The sequence below is a fragment of the Marmota marmota genome, unplaced genomic scaffold (assembly GCF_001458135.2).
Source record: "Marmota marmota marmota unplaced genomic scaffold, marMar, whole genome shotgun sequence".
Classification (NCBI taxonomy): Eukaryota; Metazoa; Chordata; class Mammalia; order Rodentia; family Sciuridae; genus Marmota; species Marmota marmota.
In genome coordinates, this window is record NW_026000206.1 from 3489292 (window position 1) to 3513692 (window position 24401).

Genomic DNA, 24401 nt, shown 5'->3' on the forward strand with positions numbered 1-24401 from the left:
CTCAATGTATCCACTTGGATTAAGAAATAAAATTTAACTACAACCTTAGAAACCCAGCATAACCCTCCCTAGTGGCTGATTCTTCTCTCCCATGGTAGTCAATATTTTGAAATCTTAAAGATCACTGCTTTTTAGCCAAGCACAGTACACACACCTGTAGTCCCAGCAGCTCTGGAGGCTAAGGCAGAAGGATCAGTGTTCAAAACTAGCTTCAGCAACTTAGTGAGGCCCTAAGCAACATAGTGAGATCTTGTCTCAAAATTTAAAAAAAAAATTAAAAGGGCTGGGGATGTGGTTCAGTGGTTAAGCATCCCTGAATTCAATCCCTGATACCAAAGAACAAACCACAAAACCCAATAACAACAAAAAGAATTGCTTTTTTAGGTAGTTTTATACACACACACACACCCCTAAAGCAATATATTGTTTGGGTTTTTCCTGATTTGAACATTACATAAATGGAGTCGTACAGAATACATTTTTGTAATTTTCAACTTTTGCTCATCAATTTTTTTTCTTTTGGAGATTTTCCTCTTTATGAAGTATCAAAGCAGGAGTGTGTTCATTTTCATTGCTGGGTGGTATTCTAAGGCATGACTATGCCACAGTTTTAAAAGTCATGCTACTATCCATGGACTTTGGATCATCTCCAACTTGGACCTTTATGAACGGTGTGGCTGAATCCCTGGGGCACATATTGCACATGTAATTCTCAGACATATTCCTCACAGTAAGGTTTTTTTGGATCATTTGCTAATTTTCAACTTTAATAAATAATGCCAAGCTATTCTTATCCTCTGTTCAGTAAGTTATGACAGTTCCCCTTGCCCCCCCCCATAGCCTCATGGGCACTTGACATTGTCACAGGTTGGCTTTGGCCAGTCTAGAGAATGGGACGGCAGCCCCTGGGGTGGTGGTGGTGTGTGTTTTCCTTTTGGCTAATGAGCAGAACCATCTTTTCTCAAGTTTAATGGAATTTGTAGTTTTTTGACATATGAGCTTGTGTCTTTTGACCAATAAAAAATTTTCTGGGCGTTATTTCTTTGTTGGTTGTATTTGTGACAAAAATTCTTTCTATCTTTGTACTTGTCTTTTTCTTTTCATTATTTAAAGAAGCAGTAGATGCACACTGTAGAAAGTTAGGACATACAGAGAAGTAAACTTTTTTTTTTTGACAATGAAGAACTTTATATTTCTGCTGCTTAGAGGTCACCAACATTAGCACTTTAGTGCACATTTGGAGGAGGTATGTAATAAAATTTAATTTTCAATCAATAATCTCTAGTTAACCATTGGAGTTATTTTTATTTCATGACATAACATGAACTGTCTTCAGATTTCCCCAAAGTAACCACCAGTCCTTCTAAAGCTTCTGTCAAACCAGTGTGCAATCCAGGACTTGCTGTGTATTTGGATGAACCAAGTTCTCTGTATTAAATGCAACTGGTTGTATCAATCTTTTCCTTTGAGGTTATTACTTCTTGTCTATTTAATGACATATCTTCTACCTGCAAGAGTGTGTTTCTTCTAAAAAAAAAAAAAAAAAAACTCTTAGTTTTGCTTTCTCCTTTAGGCCTTTATCCATATGGAATTGATTTCTGGGGGTGGTGTGTGGTAGCAGGTCAGTTTTAGGTTCCCCATCTGAATCCTCAACTTTCCCAGCACTGTTTATTGATCTGTGCTGATCAACAATAATACCTCTGCCGTGTCTCCTGGGGTGCAAGGAAGGGTCTTTCTCTTGACTCTCCATCCTGATCCAAGGGTCTGTTTGCTTAGTCCTGTACCAACATGTGGTGTCCTAATCATGTGGCTTTATAATAAGTTTTAAGCAGGGTAAATCTCCCTATTGCTCAAGATAGGTTGGGCTGCAGAGTGTAAATCTCAGTAGCTTAAAACTAAAAGGGTTTGTTTCATGCCCCATGTACAGTTGTGGGCAATCTGGAGCTCAACAGAAGTTTTATTAATACGTAAAAGTGTGCTCGAGATAGCACGGCTCCAGGCCCAGAGAGCCGTAGAATCAAGCCTTAGCTCATTGGCTTCCTCCCAGAACTGAAACTTGTCACTTAGATTTCATTGGCTGAAACAGTCACATGACCACACCTAATTGGCTGGGTCTCAGGGAATCCACCCTGGTATAACTGGAAGTGGAGGATTGTGCACCTCCTCTCTCTTCTTCAGAAGTGTCTTAGCTATTCTCAGCTGGTCAAGTTCCATGGAAAACTCTTCTTGAGATTTTGATTGGGAATTTTATTTAATCGATGATTCAGTTTGGAGAGAAATGGTATCTTCCTATCTATGTATGTAGTGTATGAGTCTATCTAGGCCTTAATGTTTTTTTTAGTAGTTTCAAAATTTTCTTTTTAAAGGGTTTGTACACTATTTATTAGCTTAATTATTAGATATTTTATATTTTTACTGCTATTTTATAATTTTATTTTTTAAATAACATTTTGTAGATGATTGCTTTTTATTGTCTAGAAATGTAGTTGATTTTGGTGATTTGATTTTTTTACGTGGAAATTTTGCTAAACTCTCTGGTAATTCTAATTATTTGTCCATGTGTTATTTTGAGTTTTCTATGTAGAGTATCATACAACCTTATTATGCTTAATTAAAGCATAATAAATTATGCTTTAATTAAGATCTCCCAATGTGCATCCATGTTTCGTGACAATCTCAATGGAATGCTTTAAACATATTATATTCATATGACTTTTTTGGTAACATTTGTTATTGGGAAGTAAGTCTCATTTCTTTTATCATATTTGTTTGATTTTTGGAATCATTATTACCAAAACAAGACAAAAATGCAAAAATGAAATAAAGACCTACAAAATCCACAAAAATGATTGTAAACCTAAATATGTATTTCAGTGTCAAACATAAAGGGGAACCTATGTAAGACTTGAACAACACAATTAACAAGCTTTATAAAATGAATGTTCCCTCCTTTAAAATATCTCTGTAAAGATTTTATATCTGATGGTTATTTTTCCTTTAGGGATATCTGGCCCATATACCCCCAAAACATTAGGTTTAAAAATACTGAGTCAATTTACTTAGGGTTAAAAAACCCTTAGGTTTTAAAATATTTTTTCTTGAGATACTTCATGATTTCTATTTATTTTTATAACAGTCTTTTCATACAAACATTCAAATGTGTCAACACAAAGTATTTCTTAATATCAATGTTTCTAATTTCATATCTTCATTATTCGTTTCTGTATTGCTTATGTGTCTATACTTTCTCAAAACAATGTAGTCTTCTCAGAGGTTAATCTATTTTATAAGTCTTTTCAAAGAGCTAATTTTTGCCTTTAATGTCTTTACCATGTGCTTGTTTACTTTCATTATTATGCTGATAATCTGTATTATCCCATCTCAATTTTTGAATTTATTCTGCTGTTCTCTATTTAATTTATTAAGTTCAGCTCAATAAAACTTGACTTTTCTTCTTTTTCTAATGTAAGCAATTTAGGCTATAAACTTTTCTCTAAATATTGCTTTAGCTATATTTCATAAATTTTAATGCATGTCATCAGATTTATTTCTAAATATTTTGTAATTTTTATTATTTAATTATTTGATTCATAAGATACTTACAAAAGCTTTTTTGTTTAAAAAAAAAAAATCCCAAACATAGATGTTTTTCTCACTATATTTAAAAAATTATTTATGTTTAATTACATTGCAGTCAGATAATATAATCTATAAAAATGACCAAACTTTTGATCTTAAGGCTAGATTTGAGGTTTATTATATGGTCAGTTTTTTTTGAATATTCCATATGGCTTAAAAAGAATGTGAGTTTTAAAATCACTGGACACAGGCCAGGCACAGTGTCACATGTGTGTAATCCCAGCAACAAATTCAAGGCTGCCTTGGCAACTTAGCCAGGCCCTCAGCAACTTAGTCTGTCTCAAAATAAAAAATAAAAAGGACCGGGGATGTGGATGAGTGGTAAAGCACGTGGGTTGAATCCCCAATACCAAAAAATAATTTAAAAGATAATTGAACACAAAGTGTTATATATCCATTAGACCAATCTTGTTAATTGTGCTATTCATATCATGTGTATTTCTAGTTTTTCTGTTCATTCTTAATTTATTACAGAAATCTGTATTAAAACTTTGCACTAGTGTGTAAGCTGTTGTGGTTCCATGGTATTTATAATTTTGTACATTTTATGAGACGTAAACAATGTTAAGAATTATCATACTTGTTGTTATACCTTTTACAATCTTTATACTTAAGCTGTGACCACCTCTGTCTCTAATACTACTTTTTACAATGAAGACCATCCAACATTAATATTGACACCAACTTTCTATTGGTTAATATTTTCCTCATATCTTTTTCTGTTTATTGTACCCTATATTTTATGTATATATTTAAAAAAATCTTTATCTAAGAGGCTAATTGCAATTATGTTTCTTGTCATTACTGAAATATTAGAAGTTTTTTTATTTATATCATTTTATACTCTTCTTTCTTCTTTCTTGTACTGTTTTCATGTGTGATTCTTTTTTCATGTTTTTTGTTATTGTTGGAGAGTTCTATAAACCTTATTTTAATGCACATAAAGTCTGAATTAATAAATTTTTTCTCTACTCTAACAAATGTAAGGAAGTTAAATGCTTTAACTCTGATCAGTGCAGTCTACCTTCCTAGTTTTGTCTGATGTTTTAATTCTAGCCTGATGCTTCCCATTCATCCCAACAAAGCCACCAGCCTGCACATAGTTTAGCTTACATATATGCAATATCTTTACTTCCCAGTCTTTTCTCCATCTCATTCTTTCCACTTCCTGCCTAAAATATATCCTTTAAATTTCCTAAATTTTCTTCCCTTGATTTCATTCTTGAAAGGTAGTTCTATTCAATGCAGAAATCTAATTCAACAGTTTTTCTCTTTGAACTTTGAAGATAACATTTGTATTTGTTAGTTTTCTGTTACTGTGATAAAATAACTAATATAAACAACTCAAAAGGAGGAAAGAGTTATTTTGGCATATAGTTTCAGAGATTCCAGCCCATGGTCACTTGGCCCAGTGGCTTTTAGTGAGTAGTCCATCATGGTGGAGACACATGGCAGAGAAAAGCTGCTTGCCTCATGGTGGCCAGGAAGAAGAAAAAGGGGGGTGGGGTGGAGAGAAAGGAGCCACGGTCCTAACACACCTTGTGAGGTCATACCTGCAGCGACCCACTTCCTCTGGTCGGCCCCATCTCCTGAAGTTTCCACCAACTCCCAATAGCACCACCAGCTGGGGACCAGGCCTTCAGCACATGAGCATTTAGGGACATTTAAGATCCAAGCTATGCATTATTTTACTGCCTTTTAGCTGGGCTATGGGGGCTGTTTTGAAGTCAGCTGTAAGTCTTAGTGCTACTCCTTTGCAGATATTCTTTTCTTCCTTTGGGGATGGTTTTAATATCTTGCTTTTTCTTGTATGTCATGAAGTTTTCTTATGCTTCTAGGCATGGATTTTCTTTAATGTGACTCGCTTGGGATTTATTGGGCTTTATAAATTTCAGGTTTGTGTCTTTTAACATTCTGAGATCTTCTCAACCATCACCTATTTGAATGTGGCCTCTTCTCCATTCTATCACTTTCTAACTTAGACTCCCGTTAGACATTTGTTAGATCTTCTTGTTACATTATTCATGTCACTTAACCTTTCCTTATTTTTCATTTTTTTCTCTTATTTTTTATTGAATTCTGAACAAAATTTGAATGTATCTTTTTAAAAAATTTTTTAAATTAGTTAATGAAAGTAAAATACATTTATGCACTTCGATATATCATACATAGATGGGATATAATTTCTCATTTTTCTGAGTCTAAATGTTGCAGAATCATATTGATCATGTAGTCACATATATTCATACAGTAATAATGTCTGTTTCATTCTATATTCTTTCCTATCCCTACATCCCCTCCCCTTCCCTCCCATCACTTCCCTCTACCTAATCTAAGGTGACACTATTCTTCCATAGTGCCCCCCCGTCTTATTGTGAATTAGCATCCGCATATTAGAGAAAACATGCAGTCTTTGGTTTTGTGGGATTGGCTGATTTCTCTTAGCATGATATTCTCCAACTCCAATCATTTTACTGTGAAATGCCACAATTTCACTCTTCTTTAAAGCTGAGTAATATGCCATGGAGTATGTATACCACATTTCCTTTATCCATTCATCTATTGAGGGACACCTAGGTTGGTTCCATAGTCTAGCTATTGTGAATTAAGCTGCTATAAACATTGATATGGCTCCATTTCTATAGCATGATGATTTTAAGTCCTTTGGTATAAACCAAGGAGTGGGATAGCTGGGTCAAATGGTGGTTCCATTCCCAGTTTTCTGAGGAATCTCCATACTGCCTTCCATATTGGTTGTACCAATTTGCAGTCCCACCAGCAATGTATGAGTGTACCTTTTCCCCCACATCCTCGCCAACATTTATTGTTGCTTATATTCTTGATTGCCATTCTGACAGGAGTGAGATGAACTCTTAGAGTAGTTTTGATTTGCATTTCTGTCATTGCTAGAGATGTTGAACACTTTTTCATATATTTGTTGATCAATTGTATTTCTTCTTCTGTGAAGTGTCTGTTCAGTTCCTTAGCCCATTTATTGATTGAATGTATCTTACCATTTACTTATTCTTTATCCAACGTTTTCTCAGGTGTTATTTATCCCGTCTATTGAGTTTTAAAATTCAATTATTGTATTTTTTCTTTTATCAAAATTGTACTTGGTCTTTAAAAGATCTACTGTAGTATTGCTTTATAATGCTAGTCTTCTGTTCTTACTTTCAAGCTTCTCTATACTTTCTTGAATATTACAAATAGCTATGTGCATTGTAATTATAGTATTATGAGTCGATCTGTCCTGTGTATTCTCATGATGACCTGAAATCTTTTCGTTTTGAGTTTTCTTACTCTGGGCTTTTAATTTCTTCTAGAACTCTCTTTTGGTGGAATATCTGGATGTCTGGATTGAAGCTGAATTCCTCTAGAGAGGACTTTTGCCAATTGCCCGAGAGCTCTTACCTCAGGGCCACTCAAAATTAGTTTCCCACTTAAGGATTTTGGAAGATTATCTCAGAAGCATGAATTGGACACAGAAGCCCTGTGACAGTTGGCTCATAGTTACGGAGTCTCTCCACATAGCTTTAAGACAGGAGGGGGACAAGTTCCCCTGAGGTGTCCTTCTGAAGGGCAGCCTCTTGTCTTACTTCCTCTTAAGCAGGTGGTGTAGTCCTAGGGTCTGAGATTTATCTGAAGTCTTCTGTTATATTCTCCATCTGTTCTATTTTGAATGGGCCTGATACCTTGTCCCTTCACACACACAGACTCACTGTGTGTCACCAAGATGCCACTGTGGAGCTCCAGGTCAGCAAGTCCCTCCCCACAGAGCCCAGCCTGGTCCAACCTGTCCATACTCCTCCCTTGTACCTTGTTCCCTTCATTTTGGGGAACCTGGCTTTCATTAATTCTTCTCTCTTTCAAGGCAGTGATATATGTGAAAGGTTTATTGGGGGGTTTTATATTTCATCCAGAATTTAATTATTTCAAACAAGGTGTCTAGTCTGCCACACTGCTGCAAATAGAAGTCCTGGGTTTGGGAATTTTGTGATATTTCTGTGTTGCAAAGTGGGACTAACTTGGACTTAGAAATAGAATCCAGCATTTACACTCAGTATTTCTAGATAACCGCCGCCTCAGCTTTACAGTTATAACACCTTGCATTTGTATGTTGAATTTCTGTTTACAAATCACTTTCACAAATGTCGAGTCTTTTGAGAGCTGGCTGACATGGCTCTTGTTATCCCCACTCAGAGACTAGACAGGATTGATGCCGGAGACCTCACTGTGATTTAGAACCCAAGTCTTCAGACACCTTTGAGAGTTCTTTTCTTGTGACAGTGCTGACTTGGATTAAATGATTTAAGAGAAGCCAGCAAGTGGATTTCAATTTGCTGCCCAGAGCAGGTCATTGCTGTGATAACTATCTTAAGAGAGATTCTGAGCCTGAAGCTGGCTTTCTGAATAAAGTCTCTTGATCAATTAGCAGTGTCTGTGAAGGTCACGGAGATGAAACTTAAGAAACTTGCTTTCCCAAATGGTCCCCCAGACTTCACACACACACATGTGCGCACGTGCGCATGTGCACACGTGCACACACACAGAAACACACACACACGTCTCATATAAACATAAATCTATTGAATGTGGATGGTGTAGGCAATAGATGGAGACATCCTTTGTATATGTCAAATAATTGAGGCTCCTTGTCTGTTTATGGTCAGTTTCCTGGGTTGTGCAAGAGGAGCATAGATGATCTTTAGTCCTGGAAAGGTTGTTTTCAGAAAAAAACAAAATGGGGAAGTTTGGGATGCTGCCTCATCAACTAGATAGTCCCCTGGGGCTCCTGAGACTGGATTGTCCTGCAGTTTTCTTCAGTAACCAAAGCAGAGGCCTAGCCTAGCTCAGGACAGTAGCTGCAAGTCCAATTGCTTCCCCCTTTTCCAGTACACAATACTTAGAGAAGATTGATTGGGCTGTACAGTTGGCACCTATCTTGGACTGTGCCTGTCAGTCAAACACCCCAAGGACAGCAGATCTCCTTAAGTCTCTTTCCTGTGCAGACTGAGAGCACCAACTGTGGCTGCTAGGGGTGGGTTTAAGAGTTGTATTTCCCTAACAAATCATACAGAGCAGGTTCTGGAGCATCTCATAAAAGATGGGAGGAGTGGAGGCCACTTCTTTAGAAGACAGCAGGCAGTGCCAGTCATTAGGACCCCAGGGGCTTCTCCAGGAGAGACTAATCAGATGAGCACTTTGGGCAAGTCAATGGCTACTGACTTTTTGGTGTTTTCTAAACAGGAACATTATTATTCAGATCTCACCACCTCATTTATGTTATGCTGAAGCCTTTGGAGACTCAATGAGTTATTTTTTATTGAAATAGTCTCATCATACTCCTTCCCAGGCTCTGACCAATTCCTCTTAAGGCATTAGGGAAAAGGTATTTCTTTCTTTTTTGAAGGGTTATTCTTTTTTTTCTTTTTTCACTTTTAGAAATGTATTTGATTATAAATTCATTATTACAGAAACCAATCAAAACAAAACGCTTGAATGACAGTATTAAATTTAAAAAATTCAACTGCATGTAATCTACAGGTGACTCTAAATCTAAGCATACAAGTGGACTGAAAGCAAAAGGGTATAAGAATGTCACCTACAGAAGTCTTTCTTACATTTATGTTTCAGATCGTCGCCACTCATCATCCATGCTGGAAAAAGGAAAAGTGATCCCGAGCATTTAGACCTCCTGTAGATTAGGCTGCTCAGATGGGCAAAACCACTTCCCGTCCTCAGGACTCTTTATAGCTCTTGCCAGGAACATTTGAGTCCTGATAAGCATTTTCCATCAAACAGTGTGATGTGGAAGGGGGAAGCCGTGGTGGCTTCTGTTGTTTATAAGCATTGCAGGAAAGCTGACTCCAATATCCAGTGGCTTTACCATTTGCTCACTGTGTGGCCAGCCTCCAGTGATATGATGTAGTGACCCCTTGTAGTTCAGACTCTCATTTTGCAGAGAAAACCAAAGCCCAGAGGAGAAAAGAAACTTGTCCAAAATCATGTATTCTATGAAGGACAGAGCTTAGATAGGAACCCAAGTCTTCATCTCCACTACCACACTCCTTATGGGGTATAGACAACTAGGTTGCTACCCGCATCCTTGGCTTTAGATGGTCCTGGGGAGTTTCATTTGCATCCTGTGCAAAACATTCTCCAACATCAAGATTCAACAACACTCAATTCCCTAGTGTTGTTTTTCTCCTTCTTGGAGAAGGAGATACTAATTCTCTGAGTATAAGAGATGGAAAATGCACATAGATTGCATCATCAGAGCACAATTCTGTCTTTGGTGCCCCAAATGATACATTTGTCTGAGAAATTTATTATAATTAGCAAAAGTGAAAAGTGGTAAAAGCAAGGTCTGTCTCCCTGATTCTTATCTTATTTGTTTTTTAAAGATTTTTCTTTTTCCATGCCAATTTTCTTATTTCTCATGATCATTAAGGTCAAAGATTTTCTACTTGATTTAAAAGTCAACAGGAAGAAGGGAAAAAAACACATCATTACACTTAAGCTGAACCAATAAACAAGAGGAGAGTTGCAAATCTGTGATAATTCATCTGGGTGGTTGCACGCAAGAATTGGTGATTGCTTCTCAGTGTCACCAGGGAGGCAGGTAACCCTGGTCACGGGATGCTCTGGCCATCACCCCCTGGACCAGCTCTGTTGGTTGTGATACTCTGCTTGTCTGGTCTCATTGGCAATAGCAAGTGAGCATCTTCAATGCCAGGAACAGGGAGGGAAGCCATCCCCTTTCCCTTTCTCCCTGCTTGAGAGCATCTTTGCTTTTCCCAGCAGATCCACATATAAATATTCTTAATCAGCTCCCACGGCCAGGAAAACCTTCCACAAGCTCTGAAAGCAAGGGGCGTGTCCTCTTTCCACAAATCTTGTGTCTGCTTCCTTCCTGTTACTAGTTAAGGGGCATGTGTGCCCACCTCACATGGTGTCAGACTAGAGCGCCAAGGAATGAATTTGCAACCTAGAACAGGCAGATTCTTGTATCCTCTCACTCCTCTGGCTTGGTAGGTTTCTGCTTATATTTCTGTTGTTGACAATGTTAGCAAGATATGAATACATTTATCGGACCTTATAATGTTCATCTTCCAAAACATTCAGTGCCTTATGTCTCCAGATACCTGCTTGGTTCTTTACTGAGCAGGAAGTCAGGCTTGTGTTTAGGAAGAGGGACAGAATCTCACACAGAATTGTTCCATGCTAGGATAAAAGGCTTCACGGTCCCCAGGTGTCTCAATTGTGTGGGTTCTAGGATAAGAAAATAGGGTGTTGCATGTTAGAGGTGGAGAATGTGTTTTTGATGGCCTTCCTGTTTTCTTGTCCCAGTTGAATTTGAATCTGAGCCTTGGTGGTTGAGAGTCCCAGGATTTCAGAGTGGGGTGGCTCAGAGGAGACTACATCCTGGTCCCAAGCCCCTTATCTCATGGCGGGGATCATATTAATTAGGTATGGCTTGGTAGATGCTGATTCTGACTGGGGTGGCAGACAAGCAAAAGACCAGAGCTTCCTTTCTTCTGGCTGGAACCATGGGGGGGTGCCGAAGAGAAGAAAAAGAAGGTTCCTGCTGGGCTAGAAACTCTTAAGAAAAAGCAAAGGCATTATGCAGAGCTGAAGGTCAAGCGCCTGGGGAAGAAGTTTGCCCAAAAGATGCTTCAAAAGGCAAGGAGGAAGCTAATCTATGAAAAAGCCAAGCATTACCACAAGGAATATAGGCAAATGTACAGAACAGAGATTCGGATGGCTAGAATGGCAAGAAAAGCCGGCAACTTCTATGTACCTGCAGAACCCAAATTGGCATTTGTTATCAGGATCAGAGGTATCAATGGTGTGAGCCCAAAGGTTCGCCTTCGCCAGATCTTCAATGGCACCTTTGTTAAGCTCAACAAGGCTTCAGTTAACATGCTGAGGCTCGTGGAACCTTACATTGCCGAGGGGTACCCAAATCTGAAATCAGTGAATGAACTCATCTACAAGTGTGGATATAGCAAAACCAATAAGAAATGAATTGCCTTGACAGATAACGCTTTGATTGCTCGATCTCTTGGTAAATATGTCATCATCTGCATGGAAGATCTGATTCATGAGACCTACTCTGTTGGAAAACGCTTCAAAGAAGCAAATAACTTCCTGTGGTCCTTCAAATTATCTTCTCCGAGAGGTGAAATGAAGAAAAAGACCACCCATTTTGTAGAAGGTGGAGCTGCTGGCAACAGGAAAGACCAGATCAACAGACTTATTAGAAGGATGAACTAAGATATCTTCCATGGTATTTTTTTTTTATCTGATCAGTTAATAAAACAGTACCTGCTCTCAAAAAATAAAAAAAAATAATAATAATAAAAAAAAGACCAGAGCTTCCCATAGCTCAAATGTGCCTCCCAGGCAGAAGGAGTCAACTGTGAATGACATTATGTCTGTTCAATAACTGTATAAATGTCAGCAAGAAAGTGACAAGCATAAGGTTTAGCATGAAATTGGAGCTTCATCCTGTCACCTAGAAAAATAAGGGCACAGAGAAGTGCTTTGGAAATACTGTCCAAAGGCCCAAGAGCATGTGTTGAAGAAGACTGGCTGCTTCCGATGCCCACAGGCTCCTGGCCATTGCATTCAGCCATTAAGCAAGGCTGGAATCTCCTCCTCTTCAGGGAAGCAGAGATTTCCAGGATGTGGAGGGGCTGTGGTGTTCATGCAAGCTCCCACCATGCCAGAGAGAACATATTAGACCTGAGCTTCAAAACATATGAGTGAAAGTGGGCCAGAGCTGGCCAGCTGAGAGTCCCCAGGGTAGCAGGGGTCAGGAGGAGGCTGGGGATGGTCTCTCTCCCTAGGCCAAACACTCTTCCCCTGTTTCATCCCCTGAAGGTATCCAGAAGTGGTATTGGTTGCTTGAGTTGATGACTCTTGTGTCTTAAAGTCTCCAGGTCGGTTTTTTATGGGGACACAGACAAATTCATGTTCAGATCCACTCTGTGTTCATTGACTTTTTAAAAATCTGTTTGTTTTCTTGACAGATGCCAATTTGGCAACCCCACAGCTGCTTCTTCTCTTGGAGATTCCAATCTTGGAGACTTTAATCTATAACCCAGCAAAGCCCTGGGCTTTTCTACTCCCCACACTTAGTGTACCTAGGTAGATAGACTTGCTAATCCATCTGATTTGAATAAAGTCTACTGTTCCTCCTGTGAGAGCTCAAGATGGGGCCAGTACCAACCACAGCCAACTGTCTACCTTTCCTCTTCCACTCTGACACCTCATGGGAGAATGTGGGTAAAGAGAAGGAAGGAAACAAAGTAGATGTGGATGGGAATCCAGAAGCCATTGTGCCTGCCAAGATGGCGCCAGACGGGGCCACACCACATAAATCACTTCATACGCTTCCACCCCAGAAGCCTTCTAGAACAGGGCTAGGCAGTGCAGTGCCTCATGGCTTTTTCTAAGCACAGTCCTCAATGTATGTTGGCACCACTTTGCTGACTGAGTGCTGGCCACTGTTCAGAAGAGCTTTTGGTGCTCTTACCTCCTTCATTTTCTTGCTTTTGCTTCATTTTTATATCCAGGATAAACCTAATTTAGCTTCTATTTCAAAAAAGTGAACATGATCCAAGTATAAGGATGTATGAAAATGTCACAAAGAGCCAGTTGTTTTATACAATTAATATGTGCTAATAATTATAATTAAAAATTACAGCTGTGGAAGTGTCAACACAATGTAGTGGTTAAAAAACAAATAATTAAACCAACAAAAGGTGCAGGGGAAAGCTGCACTGTGACCTTATTACTTCTGGGACTGAAGAAGTTCTGCTTTGGCATAAGCTTATATTTATATCCAAGGTGTCTTTTGAGATCTGTTATTTTCAGAGATAATTTGGAAAGGCTGCAGGCTGTTCATTATTATGTACTATAGTCATGAAAATCTTGGCCCTACAATTTAAACTCCTGCCTCTGAACCTAACATTGTACCCTAGGTATTGGCCATATTGCTACTCAATCTCGTATTTCATGGTGGCCTCAGAGTCCATTGGATAGAAACGCCACAGTTGGCTTACCTGTGCTTCTGTACCCATCACTTCCAGGTTTCCATGTTTGTAGGGAACTTTGGGCAGAGCACCTTCCAGATTTCCCCCATAGTGTACACTGTAATCTCAAGGTAGATCTTAGAGCTCTCTTATACAGACGACAGATGTGTTCTAAGCCAAGCTTTCTTAGACTGCAGTGTGCACACCGATTGCTAATGGATATTGTACAATGCAGATGTCGTTTGGAGCAAGCCTGAGAGTCTGCATTTTCACCAAGATGCTGCAGGATTCCTGGCTGCGGCCCAGGCTTTGGGCAGTCCTTAAAGTTGCTGGTGTACTGACTCCTTGAAAGAGCTGATTTACCGAGTCGCTGTGTGAGCTGGTTACCTGTGAGCTCTTTCCTCTCAGGATTTTCTAATCAAGGAGCAAGTTTGGGGTAGTTTGGTGTCCAGAGAAGCCAAGGAGCTGCAGCAGTTGGCTTCAGTGGAAGCTTCTAGGCTCAGTCATGACTGCTATCAGAGTCACCTGGGAAGCTGCACACTCCTGCACACACCTGCATTCACACATGCACAACAGGGGCCACTCAGGACCACTACAGACAGAACGTCTCACAGTGGCACCTGGCTACCAGTAGATGGTAAAGGTGTTGAAGGTGACACCATGTGCAGCCAGGGTGGAGGACCACTGTTCTAAGCCTTCAGAAACCCACCTGAAATGGCACTGAGCTCCAGCTGTGTTTTTTTCCAGCTTTTCTTTTTCTTAGTTTTTAACTGACACATAGTATTTGTCAAGATTTATGGGGTAGAATATGATAATTGGATACTTGTATACAATATGTGATGATAAGATCAGGAGAATGAGCATTTCATCTCCTCAAACATTTCTCGTTTGTTTTGGGAAACTTTAGACACCTCTGGCTATTTTGAAATATAAAATTGTTGTGGACTATTGTTACCCTACTGTGCTGTAGATCATTAGAACTAATTCCTCCTATCTAACTGTATTTTGGTGCCCATTATCCAAGCTCTCTACCTCCTACCCCCTGCCCTCCCTAGCCTCTCTAATCTGTGAGATCAACTACATAGCTTCCACATGTGGGGAGGACATGTGGTGTCTCTTTCTGTCCCTGGCCCATTTCACATAACACCATGCCCATCCATGTCCTTTCATCCACATTTCTGCAGATGACTAGATGGCAGTCTCAGGCTATCCCCAACCTTCATGCTTTTGACAATGGATTTGGCATAGCCATGAGTTGTGTTTTCAATTCCAAGAAACAACGGCTGTTGTTTCTATGAGAAAACAAGATCTGTCTCACTGGCTTCTCCATCAAGCTCTGCTCCTCCATAGCATTCCAAGTTCCATCTTCATGAACGCCATCACTGCACACTGTCTCACTAACCAAAAATCTGGGCCTCATCTCTGTTTTGACTCTCCCTTACCCTTCAAATCTAAGCAGTCCTCCAAGTCTTTTGTTCTTTATGCACTTTTTTTCTTGTAGAGGGTAACACTTTATATTAGAATTACCCATCAGGATGACCACTGTCCTTCCACCAGAATCTGAGCCCTTGGAGGGCAGAGAACATCTCTTGCTTCTTTTCATCCCTCCCACCCAGCACAGTGCCTGCCCAGCACACACTGGATACCCACTAAACCATTGTCCAATGAGTGAATAAAATGTAGCAGGTGCTCACCTGCAGGCCTAGAAGTCCAGCCTCGTGGTTGGAAGTCTGTTCCAGTGTTGCAGCAGGAGGCTGCCTAGAGTGAGCTGCCTAGAGGCTGCCACCATGGCTTGGCCCTGGGATGTCAGGATGGCAGACAGGATGCCCAGGAGAACTTGCCGCTCTCCACCTACTGGAGTAACACCTGTTGTTTTTCTTTGGCAGTTGCCTTCTCGGGCCTTGGTTTCACGACATTCTACCTGGCAGGCAAGCTGCACTGCTTCACCGAGAGTGGGCGGGGGAAGAGCTGGCGGCTCTGTGCCGCCATCTTGCCCCTGTACTGTGCCATGATGATCGCGCTGTCCCGCATGTGTGACTACAAGCATCACTGGCAAGGTGAGTCCCTGCCCAGGGCCTGCCCATCCTCATGGCAATCCCCTCTTCCTCCTCCTCCTCCATGGATGGGTATAGAGATTGCACCTAACTGGGGAGGAGGAATAAGTGCCCAACATTAGAAACCAGGGTGGGTATGGTTTTGAAGCCAAGGTACCTGTTCAAGTGGGTTCTGACCTTCATGTTGCTCTTGCTAGGACAGAATCGGAACTCTTCTTTTGCTGTCTGTTCCGAGAGACTTTTCTCAAGTCCTGCCAAGATGTTAGGCATTTGGTAGTCACCTTAGCCTTAGACTCCAGTGGGACTTCCCTGCTGGGTCACTTGACTCAGTCCTCAGACTTGGTGCCAAGTGTTTTCTGGCTCTTTTCCCATATCAAGTACAGTCTACAAGGATGTATTTCTCACCCTGGATCCTGTTCCAAAGAGTGTATCCAGCCCAAGGACAACCCCAGCAGTGTTCTTAGCAGCACTTGCAAGGCTGGGTGAGGTGGCCTCTATGTGTTAGTCCTGGGATGTTTTTAAAATCTGAATCACATAAAACAAGTGAAGGACTTGTTCCTGGAATATAACTAAACCCTGCTATGTCCCCATGCAGATGAACTATAGCTCACAGTCTGCTTGGAAGACAGCCATCATCTGCCCCAGCAAACAGGGAACAGAGAGAGGACATCCATAGAGGGTGTGGCCTCCAGGGGCAGCAAGATCTAGGGCAGCATTTCCCAGATGCCAGTCCTTAGATCCTCTTGATCCTGAGCCAGGAGTTTGACTCTCAGGGTGGGGTGAGGTTCTCTGGGGTGCTGGTCAGGAATCTCCACAGTTATCACGCAAGCCTGTCCTTTCTGTAGTCAGAGAAGCGTTGGTTTAGAGTTCCACTGCCCATGTCACTTAGCAAAGTAAGTGCACCTGCCTTCCCCACCCAGACTGTGGCCCCAACCTCCTCCCTTTCCTTTGTACTGCTACTACATTTTCCCCTCCTCCCTCTTCCCTACTTCTCAAGCTAGCTGCCTTGTGGGGCCACCCTCTTCTCTCCCCTCCAGCAGTTGGTTCCTATAGTAAGGGCCCAGTAGAGGCCAGAGATGAGGACAACTGCTGGCTGAGGGCACCTTCTCTCTATCTTCTCTAGGGGCTTCTTCCTCCTCTCAGTGATGCCTCGGTTTCTCCTACCCCCTCCCAGCTGTAGGTCCACCCTCCTGGATCTCATGCCCTGGGTGTCGTGTGTCTCCAGCAACGGCGTTGACTTGGAGGGTGCAGGGTAAAGGGAAGAGGGGCTGACACATGGTTTAAACAGGTGATGCACCAGGCATGAACGAGGTCTGAGGCCCTCTGGGGAGGTGGTCAGGAGGGGACCCCAGGACTCTGGCCTGAGCCTGCCCTCATTATTCACCCAATGACTTGGATGAAGTTCTAGATGATATAAGTCCACATCACAAGAAAGAAGGAAGGAGAGAATCACTGGGCTAACAGCAGTTGGCATACCAATGGTGCCCTGGGAACTGTGGATGTTTCCCACAGAATCATGTTGTCCCTGTGGTTAGGTCATCTGCCCATGAAGAGTTGTATGAGCCAAACAGCCCTATATAGATCGCTTCTCATGCATCCCTGTGAAGCACATTTTTTATGAGCATAGGAACTATAATCCCTGAATATTTCACAGTGCTGTTTCATGGATTGAATGAAATAATGGACCCAAAAGTACTTTGTAAATGGAAATGTCCTACATGAATGCAAATTGGTATCACCATTCCTTAGCGCATTGTTTCTAAGGAGACCATGTTGTGTTTCCCAAACAACTGGTTTGGAGCATGATCTGTTTGTGAGCTGTGAATACTGGGTTTTCACTTTTACTCAACCACTTTGGACTTGGGAAATGATCAAGAGTTTAAAATTGGATAGACTTTTCCTTTATTGGAGGTTGTAAGAGCCCTTGTGTAGTGACCTTGTACTAAAAATCTAAGACGTGAGGTTGGTCTTTCTTGAACACTCTGTGACCCTAACCTGATCTGTTACTGTTTACTCTGTGGCTGAACAATGTGGCCACCATGGAAGAATGGGGATCTTGGCTTTAGGGGCTGATGGATTCAAGATGCAGTTGGTGTGCCCAGGGTCTGCTGACAACCGGGACTTCAAAACAGGTCTGTCCAAGAGGAACAGAAAGGAAGTTTGGGCAGTGGAGAAACACTGTGACCACTCCAAGGGAAAAGCAAAGCAAGAGAAATAATGTTTAGTGATGCTAAGGGCCATGCTGGTGGAGGAGTAAGGTGGCACTGTGTGATGGTAGACCTCTGCAGCCAACCTGGACTTGCATGAGTTGGTTCAGGTCAGGGGTATGTTCCCAGTGCCAGCCCAGCTCTGCCACAGTCTGTTCAGCTTGCTCCCCTGGAGTCAGCCAGGGAAAGAACATGCCTTTTCTTGGATCCTCTTATGGACTCTGAGTCAGGCTTACTTTACCTGAGTCTCATTTATGAGGCCATCACTGTCCACACTGGTTGTAGGGGTGGAGAGGTTGACCGGACATTTGTCAATGTCTAGAGACATCCTTATGGTTGTTACAACGTTGGGGTGATGCTCCTGGCATCTCATGGGTAGAGGGTTAAAGCTAAGGACTATAATACTGAACATCCTTCGAGCCCCTTCTCACAGCCCCAAGGTCAGTTCTGCCAAGATTGAGATCCTGATCCACATCACGCCAAAGCCCTATCTTTCTTTCCCTTGTTTCATGGTAAGAAGCAACAATGTTCTGGGAATGAGAAATTTTATTCATTCAACACTCAGTTATATCTAAATATTTTTTAAGGATTTGGCAAAGATTTTTGTTTCTCATTAAGTTTTTAAGTAGATGCATTTGCTTACAATAAAGCTGTTGTTAAGAGCACACAAAAGTTGAGCACAAACAATAAGATTAAATTCAGCAGTCCACTGTGATGGGGACTAAGAGACCAAGTAGGTGCTTCCAACAGAAAACTGACCATCAGGGTAATGAGCTGACAGGCAGAGGCCTTGGTCCTCACACTGGAAAAAAAACAAAAAACTGTTTAGTGTATGAACTGTTTCATGGAATTTGTAGCTGCACCTTGGCTTCTATTTATTACTTAATAGTTTTCGTAGTTAAGTGGTCTTTACAGATAACCTGCATCCATTTAAATTAAACACATATTTTCTACAATAAAGAGATTATAAGGCCACAGTGTTTCTTTTGGACAAATCCCTTAATATAGTGATTTTACTGTCAATCTTCTTCAGTCTTTCAAAATATAAAGTATTTTAACTTAAGGCTATAGATAATTTTTAAGTACTACATACATCATGACTATTAAAATTACTTTTAGTATTTATATCTAATGTGCAAAGAAAACTTACTACCAGATTCTTACAGTAGATATTAATCAGTCTGACATGCTTATTAATTGATCCCATAAGTAATTATAGGTCAGCATGATTTTAGCGTCTGTTCTTTGATGTTCCTAAATCTGGAACGCAGTATTTACAGAACAGATAAACCCAAGCTGTGCAGCCACCCAGGCATCCTGATAGCTTTTCCAATAGCCGTCACAAGCTCAGGTGTAGATCCCCTCTATGTGAATGACGTTAGATCCGATTCTTCATCAGAAGGTGATGGTGGAGGTTGTTGGGTGCTCCTGATATAGGTCCCCAGTCCCATGGCCAGCAGCTGAGAGCAGCAGAGGTGGAAGAGCTCTTAGGGTTCTAAGAATTTCTGCTTGGGAAAAGCCCCTGTCTTCATAAGTCTCATCCAGAGAGCTCCCTGTGCTCTTTAAGGAGGAACTCCCTGGGGAGGAGATTCCCTGCCAACTTGACCAATCCCATATCCAATCTGAGTTTTCCTTTAAGATGCTTTCGACTTCTTTCCTTCTCTCAGTGTAATCTTGCTCGGCCTGACAGCTGCTCTCTTCCCTCCCGGGCCGTGGTACCTATTGCAGAAGCTGTAGTCTGGGGGTGAGGAGGGCTCACATGAGAACCCTCAGAGCCACTCTGTCCAGAAAGGTGCTGGGCATCCCGCAGTGTGTTCTCCAAGTCGCCATTATAAACAGCAGCAGAGGCTGGAAGGCCGCTCCATTCCCACTACTGCTAAAGCTGGTCCGCCCAGGAGCCCTGTAGTTCTCCTGCAGCAGCCGGAAGGCAGCAAGGCTGGGGGTCCACAGTGGGGCTGCACCGGCTGCAGCTGCACCTGGGCCGCCCTGCAGGGGAGGGCCTGCACCCAGGCCTGCCCCTCAGCACCCAAGGCACAGTTTAGAGAGGAATCCAGTTTCCTGGGTGGAGAAGGTGTGAACAGCTAGGCCTCCAACTGCTGTGGCCGGAGCCTGATGAGATAAACTACTACTTTTTCTTTCATGGACTGAGCTGCCCCCATGGGCAGGGGCCATCTATTGGGCTGGAAATTTGTATAGAGCCCAGTGGGCATCAGTACTGCCCAAGGCCCTCTCGTCATTGACTTCAGTCATTAATTAATTAATAATCAACATTAATGTTAGGAGGTTTTCTGACTCCATTTCAAGTTTGATTTAAGCAATTGCATATTGCTTAAATCAAATCCATTGCATATTCACATCCAATAAATAGCCCATAATCTCAAGTGACTTGCTCTGTTGGTTATCCTGATTATTTTCTGTTATTTCTGGGTTTTTTTCTCTTCTTTCTTTCTTTCTTTTTTTTTTTTTTCGTGCCCCCTGGAACACTCCAAATACACAAGTATGCTGTTTTATTAAATGAGGGAAATATAGGGGCACAGGCATAGGGAGGGGCAGGTGTGACTTTTAACAAAACTTGTCTGGACACAGAACCAGCTGGACTGATGCTAACTCTGTGTGGCTGGCCCCGTGTCTGTGATGCACTACTTTCAGGTCCACTGGAAGCAGGGAGTTGACAGGTGTCGCCTCGGAGAGGGGCTTGTCTCTGTGTTTCACTGGGTGTTTTAGCTCTAAAACCTGCACCATTCCTGAGCAAGGCAGCAGCAGAGGAATAGCAGGTCTCTGGCCAGCATCTGCTGCTTCTCACACTTGTGCCTGTGGTCTCTGGCCAGGGTACAGTCCTAGATGGCAGTGGCAGGAGACTGTTTTTTGCCTGATTGTGGGACAGGATGATGAGACCCTGCATCTGGATCCAGGGTCTCCTTGTGGGATTTGGACTTGGGCAGCACTGTTTTCTTGCATCATAGGTCTTTGAAGCCGTCCTGGGTGCCTAAGTGGAGTTTCATTATTGGAAAGAGGCAGTCACTTGTTCCCACTCAGGCCAAGGGCCAGCTGAGGGTGGGAAGCCCCCACGTCCCTCTTGGAGACCCCATATGGGTGTTTTCAACATGGCCGCCCATGCCTTCACCTTGCTTCCCTGACTGGGCTGTGAGAGTGATCTGAAATGAACTTCCATGTAGTGACCAGAATTCAGGAGATCATCAGTCCTGCCAATGCAGGTGTGCGGAGGGGGGCACTGGCCACTGTACTGGACTGTTGCGTGTGCCACAGAAGATTGTCAGCTTCATCATAGCCAGGCAGAGGCTGTTCTCTCTGGAGAAACCCTTGTCAAAGCTTCATGGTGCTCTGTAACGCCCAGGTCTCTCGTGGGTTCTCCTTCCTTCCCCTCTGCCTGTCTTTCTGTCTCTCACAGCTGAGGGACACACAGATAACCAGGCCTCCCTTGGGCCCTCAGAAGCAGTCTCTAAATGAGGTGACTTGAAAAGGGTCTCTCAGAGCTCTGTTACTGCCCCCACCAGCCCTGGGTACAGCAGACTCCCGAGGCTCACTCCCGGGCATCCTCGGTCCCCTGTGACTGACCTCACCTCGTTTCCCCCCACAGTCGCTGCCCTGTGTAGGTGACTATGAAGAGGCAGCCCAGGTCTAGACAGAACCACTCAGCCGCAGCCCTGAGTGGCAGTGTGAGGCTACAGGGTGCACAGGTGGTAGCCTACAGTGGGAGTGGGGTCCTGCTCCACACGGGGGGCTCATGGAACCACAAAGGGACATGGGAGTGCTGTGACGTCCTTGCATCCTACAAAGATACCACCACCCTGTTAAAAGACGGCCTTCCTTAGTTCAGGTTCACCAAGCCCTTCTTCCCCAAGTGGTCTTGTGTACTCTTCCCTCTGCCTGGAAACCTTGGGCGCTCTCCTTGCCTCCTGTTCCGCACTTCCCCTGGCTGATTCTGGCACATCCTGCAGGTCTTAACCCGTGGGGGGCATCCCAAGCAGAGCCCCACACCCTCCAGCCCAGCCCAGTCCACTGCAGGCTGCACTGTGTGGTGCACTGCAGCTGCAGAGCACGGCTGAGCTGCTCAGGAATTCTGAGCTCCTGTTGCTTTACAATCCAGTGAGTGACAAATGTTTTTTAAATTCATTATAAGTTTATTTTAAACGCTATGAAAATAAGGCTGAGCTCAGGAGGTGGACACTCTGGGCGGCCTGGGTGCTGTGTGTGCGGTACAGATGTGTTGAGAGAACAGCAGAGCTAGGTAAGGGGGCAGCAGGGAGAATCGGAAGTCCCCTGGCAGTGTCAGGGAGGGACATGAGAGGACAGCATGAGAAGAGCAGAGATGGGGACTGTGTCCTGGGTCTTATTTGGACGTGCTCTACGGCACTGTCTTTAGAGGAAGCATTATTAGATCACCATCACAGCTCAGGGAGGTGGGGATTGAGACCTCCATTTGGTCTGAGAGAGGTGAAGAGACTGGCCCTGGCAGGGGCTGGGGATTCCTCAGCAGGAAGATTCTTGAGTCAGGCTGATAGGCATGGGGACCCTCTGCAGGGCCCACAGTGCCTCTCGGGATGAGTAGGTATTGGCCTGCTACCCGCCCGTGGCCTCCGGCCTCCCCGATGTCTCTGCTTTCACCTTGATGGCTGCTCCGTAGGGCCGAGCAGATGCCCAGATGTGCCCCTGGGCTTTCTGCCTGTTGGCAGCGAGGCGGCCATAACCACATCCATCTGTTGTTTAGATTTTTACTCCCAGGGCAGGAAGCTGGGGCAATTATTCAGTCTCTTCTTTGACCAGAGAACCTCAGTGTGGCCTACGGAGGTGGACCCAGGGCACCGCACTCCTGGACCTCTCCCTCAGGAGGCCCTGCACACCAGCAGGTGCCTGTTCAGTGTTCCTGTGTTGCAGATGAAACGACAGAGGAACAGGGTGGGAAAGGGGCTCACCCAAGGACACCCAGGACAGCAGCCAGTCCGGCCTGTCACTGAGCATCCATTTCCATCAGCAAACTTAGTTCTGCTGTGAGCAAGTATTGATCCAGTATAGAGGGAACCGCAGCCATGGCCCTGTCCTCATAGCCTTCTGAGTCCAGTGTTAAATGTCCCTCATCTGCACAGCTTGACGTTGTTCCCCACTGTGCTGCACGGGTGCTCAAAGTGTACACCTGGGAGACTTGGTCCATGGCAGGGGTCAGGTAGGGACTGCGTTGTATGGGGACATACAATTGAGCTCTGAAACATGAATAAAAATTGAAAGCAGGGTAAGGAGAAGGGATTTGCAAGAGTCCAGGATAAGGACAGCACCTTTGGGTCCTGAAAGGGGAAGAGGCAAGTGTATTTGAGCAACTGATAGGAAGACAGTGAGTGGGAGGGAGGGCTGGGGCTGGTGGCAGGGCCAGGGGAACAGTCTTGAATGACACAGGGGCTTGGGTAGCTCTCTAGGAGCAGTGGCAAGGACTCTGCCAGCAAGAGAACAGCTCCGTCTGTTTGCACTTGAGCGGTCATCACCAGCTGCTTTCCATACTCTGGTCACCAGAGCAGCGACTGTGCCCTTCTCTGAACCGTTCAGGCTGCCATCACAGAAATTTCTAAAACAAAAGAGCTTTTCTTTTACTTATTACCTCTTTATTTGTTTTCCTATTGTAGGTCAGTAAATTGAAATGAATTTATTTAAAATAACTTAAAGCTATGTATTATAGGATGTTTATGTTTTTCTATTAGCCTACTAGAAATGCTGAAGGTAGAGGCAATTCTAGGAAAGATAATGAAATAGAGAAATATTCCCTCTCCTCAGAAGTTATTCTGATTGATCTAAACAGAGCCTGGATACCTGTAACAGAATCATAAAAAGACTGATAAATGTGATGCACATTATCTACATTGAGCTGGTTTTTTTGGAAAGATACATTTCTTCAATAACCTCTCAAAATTTCCCCCACAGGAGATGCCAGAGAATTATCTTGTGACTTAAACTGAAGTCTCTGAACAGGGTGTAACTTCCTGGGAAGGCTGGGAACTTATGCCCTGAACACTGATCATTAGGGAGCCCTGTGGCCCCTCAACAGAGCCCAGGTGGACACTCCCTTCTGCCCATGGGCCTGCTGCACTGTGAAAGCTGGGATCTCAGAGGCAGGTACTTAGGATGCCTGGAATGAGCTGACCCAATCTAGTGCAGCACTGTGGGCCTGCACAGGCTGCAGAATGAGGACCCTGAGCTTCCAGTCCAGTGAGTTTGGGGGAAACAGGGCAGATGCTAGTTCCCACAAGAAGCTTGTATGATTATACAAGATAATAAATGTAATAATGGAAATCCCCAATGAAGGCAGCTGAACATGGCAGAAACCTTAATAAAAGTCTAAATTTCTTTTGATGGGGAGGTTCTCCATCATGCCAGGATATTTTGGCAAGCATAATCCATAGAGACAACTTAGAGCATTTTACACACACACACACACACACACACACACACAC

General features: G+C 43.0%; 1 protein-coding gene and 1 pseudogene across 2 annotated transcripts in view; both read left to right on the top strand.

The window, feature by feature from the left end:
* Nucleotides 1-24401, top strand: part of Plpp4 (phospholipid phosphatase 4) — a 112949-nt gene that overhangs the window by 87246 nt on the left and 1302 nt on the right. For both annotated transcript variants that reach the window (XM_048791312.1, XM_048791313.1), the window contains one exon: nucleotides 15569-15739. In XM_048791312.1, the coding sequence (XP_048647269.1) occupies nucleotides 15569-15739 (171 nt within the window). The remainder of the gene's footprint in view (nucleotides 1-15568; nucleotides 15740-24401) is intronic.
* Nucleotides 11293-11984, top strand: LOC107152902 (annotated as a pseudogene).